Source organism: Nanorana parkeri, unplaced genomic scaffold (assembly GCF_000935625.1).
Source record: "Nanorana parkeri isolate BGI_ZX_2015 unplaced genomic scaffold, ASM93562v1 scaffold2977, whole genome shotgun sequence".
Classification (NCBI taxonomy): Eukaryota; Metazoa; Chordata; class Amphibia; order Anura; family Dicroglossidae; genus Nanorana; species Nanorana parkeri.
In genome coordinates this window covers 31,166-37,589 of record NW_017309245.1, presented here as the reverse complement: position 1 = coordinate 37,589, position 6,424 = coordinate 31,166, and the positions used below count along the sequence as shown (strand labels likewise).

The 6,424-nt window shown below is 52.1% G+C and overlaps 1 protein-coding gene across 1 annotated transcript; it reads left to right on the top strand.

Moving 5' to 3' along the window:
• The first annotated feature begins 1,532 nt into the window (after nt 1-1,532).
• On the top strand, nt 1,533-5,837 carry LOC108802600 (ras-related protein Rab-38-like). The gene is made up of 3 exons (XM_018574458.1): nt 1,533-1,734; nt 5,252-5,526; nt 5,679-5,837. Exons 1-3 carry the CDS (start codon nt 1,533-1,535, stop codon nt 5,835-5,837), a joined length of 636 nt encoding a protein of 211 aa, XP_018429960.1.
• Nucleotides 5,838-6,424: the final 587 nt, after the last annotated feature.

Sequence of the window (6,424 nt, the reverse complement as noted above, 5' to 3'; positions counted from 1 at the left end):
AGAAGGATGAAGGGGAGGACGGAGGTCAGATATAAGGCTGAAGGGGAGGACGGAGGGCAGATATAAGGCTGAAGGGGAGGACGGAGGGCAGATATAAGGCTGAAGGGGAGGACGGAGGGCAGATATAAGGCTGAAGGGGAGGACGGAGGGCAGATATAAGGCTGAAGGGGAGGACGGAGGGCAGATATAAGGCTGAAGGGGAGGACGGAGGGCAGATATAAGGCTGAAGGGGAGGACGGAGGGCAGATATAAGGCTGAAGGGGAGGACGGAGGGCAGATATAAGGCTGAAGGGGAGGACGGAGGGCAGATATAAGGCTGAAGGGGAGGACGGAGGGCAGATATAAGGCTGAAGGGGAGGACGGAGGGCAGATATAAGGCTGAAGGGGAGGACGGAGGGCAGATATAAGGCTGAAGGGGAGGACGGAGGGCAGATATAAGGCTGAAGGGGAGGACGGAGGGCAGATATAAGGCTGAAGGGGAGGACGGAGGGCAGATATAAGGCTGAAGGGGAGGACGGAGGGCAGATATAAGGCTGAAGGGGAGGACGGAGGGCAGATATAAGGCTGAAGGGGAGGACGGAGGGCAGATATAAGGCTGAAGGGGAGGACGGAGGGCAGATATAAGGCTGAAGGGGAGGACGGAGGGCAGATATAAGGCTGAAGGGGAGGACGGAGGGCAGATATAAGGCTGAAGGGGAGGACGGAGGGCAGATATAAGGCTGAAGGGGAGGACGGAGGGCAGATATAAGGCTGAAGGGGAGGACGGAGGGCAGATATAAGGCTGAAGGGGAGGACGGAGGGCAGATATAAGGCTGAAGGGGAGGACGGAGGGCAGATATAAGGCTGAAGGGGAGGACGGAGGGCAGATATAAGGCTGAAGGGGAGGACGGAGGGCAGATATAAGGCTGAAGGGGAGGACGGAGGGCAGATATAAGGCTGAAGGGGAGGACGGAGGGCAGATATAAGGCTGAAGGGGAGGACGGAGGGCAGATATAAGGCTGAAGGGGAGGACGGAGGGCAGATATAAGGCTGAAGGGGAGGACGGAGGGCAGATATAAGGCTGAAGGGGAGGACGGAGGGCAGATATAAGGCTGAAGGGGAGGACGGAGGGCAGATATAAGGCTGAAGGGGAGGACGGAGGGCAGATATAAGGCTGAAGGGGAGGACGGAGGGCAGATATAAGGCTGAAGGGGAGGACGGAGGGCAGATATAAGGCTGAAGGGGAGGACGGAGGGCAGATATAAGGCTGAAGGGGAGGACGGAGGGCAGATATAAGGCTGAAGGGGAGGACGGAGGGCAGATATAAGGCTGAAGGGGAGGACGGAGGTCAGATATAAGGCTGAAGGGGAGGCTGGAGTTCAGCTTCCATTGATCAGGAATGTCCGGCCAGGCATGATACGTGTTGTGTGTCCAGGGGGAGGAATGCGAGGTGCTGTCCTCACATCTATGTGGAATTCTCCCTCGTGGCTCTGAGCACACACAGCCTCCCTCCTATATATAGAGTGATCGGGGAGGGGAAGTTGGAGGTTGGGATGAGTTCCCCGAGGAGAGAGTACCTGTGCAAGGTTCTGGTGGTCGGTGACCTCGGCGTCGGTAAGACCTCCATTATCCAGCGCTATGTACACAACATCTACTCGCACTGCTACAGAGCCACCATCGGCGTGGACTTCGCGGTGAAGATTGTGCGCTGGGAGAGGGACACGATGGTGAGACTTCAGCTGTGGGACATCGCAGGTCAGTGCATTCCATGCGGGATTCATTGGAGGGGCAAACACCGAGGGGGCTGATAAACGGAGGATGGAGGTTCTCTGCCCTCTGAGTGTCACCTCCAGATAATCATTGTTACCGCTGTACGGACGTTGTCAGGTGTCGCCACATTGTATCAAATCTCTAAACATCAGCCGACGCCACGAAAAGTATCTGATGTCGCTTTTGTCGTTGGTTTTTCTTGTTGTATAAATAAAGTTGTGTTCTTCCTGATCCTGGCTGAGGTTTGGGCCGTCGATAGAGATTTGATACAATTCATTATGAATGTTTTCTATTTGGGGATTGATCTGCGACGTCTAATCTGACCAAAGGAAACTCTTTCTGTATATGGAGGCCGAGGAGGAATGGGGCAGTTGATGAGGTCCCACGTCAGCCAATGGCGGTCCTCTTCTCTCCGGGACTGGAATGTGGGCCGAGGCTTCTACATTGTCTTCTCCATGAAATGGATTCCATCCCAGTTGGCCAATGATCCCGACACCGGCTGTAATGAACAATCCTGCAGTCAGGAGGTCACAGCCACACGACGGTTTACAAGGAATACCTTGATTTGGTTGTAGAGGAAAGTATGGGACCGGAGACATGCCTATCCTCAGGGGTCCACCAGATGAGTGCAGACGCCTGGGGATCGGCTTCCCTGACTTCTGCCTGAACTCAGCTCTTCTCAGAGAGAGGGGGAGAAGTCTGGCTGGCCACCTCTAGGGGTGGACATGCCATGTGAGAGTGGCACAAGGGACCCTCTAGGATTTGGGGTACAAACAGGTAAGCAGGTGCTGGAACCTCCACCCAACATTGCTGGGTGGGTGAGAAGCAAGAGGTGTCCTTCATGTCAGACATGTAGTGGAGGTGTCCTTCCTGTCAGACATGTAGTGGAGGTGTCCTTCCTGTCAGACATGTAGTGGAGGTGTCCTTCCTGTCAGACATGTAGTGGAGGTGTCCTTCCTGTCAGACATGTAGTGGAGGTGTCCTTCCTGTCAGACATGTAGTGGAGGTGTCCTTCCTGTCAGACATGTAGTGGAGGTGTCCTTCCTGTCAGACATGTAGTGGAGGTGTCCTTCCTGTCAGACATGTAGTGGAGGTGTCCTTCCTGTCAGACATGTAGTGGAGGTGTCCTTCCTGTCAGACATGTAGTGGAGGTGTCCTTCCTGTCAGACATGTAGTGGAGGTGTCCTTCCTGTCAGACATGTAGTGGAGGTGTCCTTCCTGTCAGACATGTAGTGGAGGTGTCCTTCCTGTCAGACATGTAGTGGAGGTGTCCTTCCTGTCAGACATGTAGTGGAGGTGTCCTTCCTGTCAGACATGTAGTGGAGGTGTCCTTCCTGTCAGACATGTAGTGGAGGTGTCCTTCCTGTCAGACATGTAGTGGAGGTGTCCTTCCTGTCAGACATGTAGTGGAGGTGTCCTTCCTGTCAGACATGTAGTGGAGGTGTCCTTCCTGTCAGACATGTAGTGGAGGTGTCCTTCCTGTCAGACATGTAGTGGAGGTGTCCTTCCTGTCAGACATGTAGTGGAGGTGTCCTTCCTGTCAGACATGTAGTGGAGGTGTCCTTCCTGTCAGACATGTAGTGGAGGTGTCCTTCCTGTCAGACATGTAGTGGAGGTGTCCTTCCTGTCAGACATGTAGTGGAGGTGTCCTTCCTGTCAGACATGTAGTGGAGGTGTCCTTCCTGTCAGACATGTAGTGGAGGTGTCCTTCATGTCAGACATGTAGTGGAGGTGTCCTTCATGTCAGACATGTAGTAGAGGTGTCCTTCATGTCAGACATGTAGTGGAGGTGTCCTTCATGTCAGACATGTAGTGGAGGTGTCCTTCATGTCAGACATGTAGTGGAGGTGTCCTTCATGTCAGACATGTAGTGGAGGTGTCCTTCATGTCAGACATGTAGTGGAGGTGTCCTTCATGTCAGACATGTAGTGGAGGTGTCCTTCATGTCAGACATGTAGTGGAGGTGTCCTTCATGTCAGACATGTAGTGGAGGTGTCCTTCATGTCAGACATGTAGTGGAGGTGTCCTTCATGTCAGACATGTAGTGGAGGTGTCCTTCATGTCAGACATGTAGTGGAGGTGTCCTTCATGTCAGACATGTAGTGGAGGTGTCCTTCATGTCAGACATGTAGTGGAGGTGTCCTTCATGTCAGACATGTAGTGGAGGTGTCCTTCATGTCAGACATGTAGTGGAGGTGTCCTTCATGTCAGACATGTAGTGGAGGTGTCCTTCATGTCAGACATGTAGTGGAGGTGTCCTTCATGTCAGACATGTAGTGGAGGTGTCCTTCATGTCAGACATGTAGTGGAGGTGTCCTTCATGTCAGACATGTAGTGGAGGTGTCCTTCATGTCAGACATGTAGTGGAGGTGTCCTTCATGTCAGACATGTAGTGGAGGTGTCCTTCATGTCAGACATGTAGTGGAGGTGTCCTTCATGTCAGACATGTAGTGGAGGTGTCCTTCATGTCAGACATGTAGTGGAGGTGTCCTTCATGTCAGACATGTAGTGGAGGTGTCCTTCATGTCAGACATGTAGTGGAGGTGTCCTTCATGTCAGACATGTAGTGGAGGTGTCCTTCATGTCAGACATGTAGTGGAGGTGTCCTTCATGTCAGACATGTAGGGGAGGTGTCCTTCATGTCAGACATGTAGTGGAGGTGTCCTTCATGTCAGACATGTAGTGGAGGTGTCCTTCATGTCAGACATGTAGTGGAGGTGTCCTTCCTGTCAGACATGTAGTGGAGGTGTCCTTCATGTCAGACATGTAATGGAGGTGTCCTTCCTGTCAGACATGTAGTGGAGGTGTCCTTCATGTCAGACATGTAGTGGAGGTGTCCTTCATGTCAGACATGTAGGGGAGGTGTCCTTCATGTCAGACATGTACTCTATCATGTTTTAGTGGTAGCAAGCGATGGGACCTCCACCCCCTGTGATGTTGCCCTGAACATTATTGGGTTACATTACCATGAGAAGGTTCGGAGGCCGCTCTCCATCGGCATCCATCCATACATGGTGAACAAAGGTTCATACTTGGGCAGTAGTTGAATGAAAGGGCCACATAGTGTCCATGCACACGGGCCCCTATGTGACTTTGTCTACCTTTGGTCATCTTCAAGCCCATCTTCAGAACCATTGGCCACCTGGAGACCCATCCATAGTACGGCTTAGACTTTCCTACCCAGAGAGTTCCTCTCACATTGCTGCATTTCAACTCCTTCCGGTGACACAACAAATAGAACTTTGTGACACGAACCTGAAGATGAGTTCTATTAGGCCGTCGGTCTGTTAGTAGGTGAAAGGGCAGCAACACTGGAGGGAGCACATGAACCTCTTATTGCTTTACTGAACTCTACATCTTGGAGAAGTACATCTACAATACAGTGCATGAGATTTTAGTGGTTTGATGTGAATATACTTTTGCCTTCTATGTAGATTAGTATCAGACATTCTTCTTCTATTTATTACGTGTGAAACGTCCTCATCGCATTGCTTGCCTTTAGGTCAGGAGCGGTTTGGTCACATGACCCGGTTGTATTACCGCCAGGCAGCCGGTGCGTTGGTGGTTTGTGACTTGGGCCGGGCCGCCACGCTACATTCTGTCCACCGATGGAAGGAAGATCTGGACTCTAAAGTGTCCCTGAGAAACGGGAACCCCATCCCAACCATCCTGATTGGAAACAAGTGTGACGTGGCTCCTTCTGGGGGAGGGAGCCAGGATTTGGAGGACCTGAGCCGGGAACTCGGATTCACAGATTGTCACATGACCTCCGCTAAGGTGAGTCCAGATCTATATACTGATATGAAGGGGGAGGGGCCTAATCCTGCACCACACACACACACACACACACACATGCCTGAACTATACACAAGTGTCTGACATATAAAGGTTGCGATGCTCCGCCCACATTCATCGTTCTCTTCTTCCAGGAGAATGTGAACATCGATGACGCAATGTCCTGTCTCATCAAACAAATTATCAGGAACATGGAGGACTCCGGATCTACCGATGATCCCGCCATTGTAAAACCGTCTCTTCATCATTTCCGCTACACCGATGGCTGCTCCCAGTGTTGCCGCTTCCAGTGATGGCGGAACAGCTCTACATACCTGGGATTGGAAGTCATCTATCGGGGTGTTAGGGGTCCACCCAAAACTGGAATTTCAGATGGTGCTGAGAACTGAAGCTGGTCACAGTCATTAAGAGGAGGTCTGACTCTCTGAGGATGGCACCATCTTTGTTTAGGCATCATCCAGGGTCACCATCTACTTCCTGGACTGAGAGGCCGGCTCAGAGATAACCTAAATCCTGGTGCCTGTGGATTTCTTGGTTGTGCTCACAAATGTCTGACACTGACTGATCACCGGGGGAGGGGAGACTGAGGAAATGTTTCCTCCTGCCTGCAGCAGACTGATCACCGGGGGAGGGGAGACTGAGGAAATGTTTCCTCCTGCCTGCAGCAGACTGATCACCGGGTGAGGGGAGACTGAGGAAATGTTTCCTCTTGCCTGCAGCAGACTGATCACCGGGGGAGGGGAGACTGAGGAAATGTTTACTCCTGCCTGCAGCAGACTGATGACATCATCTCAACCAAGGCAAAGTCACTGACACCTTGAGATCCCCTCTGCCCTCTTCCAATCTCCGGAGCTCCACGCACCTTGTGCCCCTCTGAAGT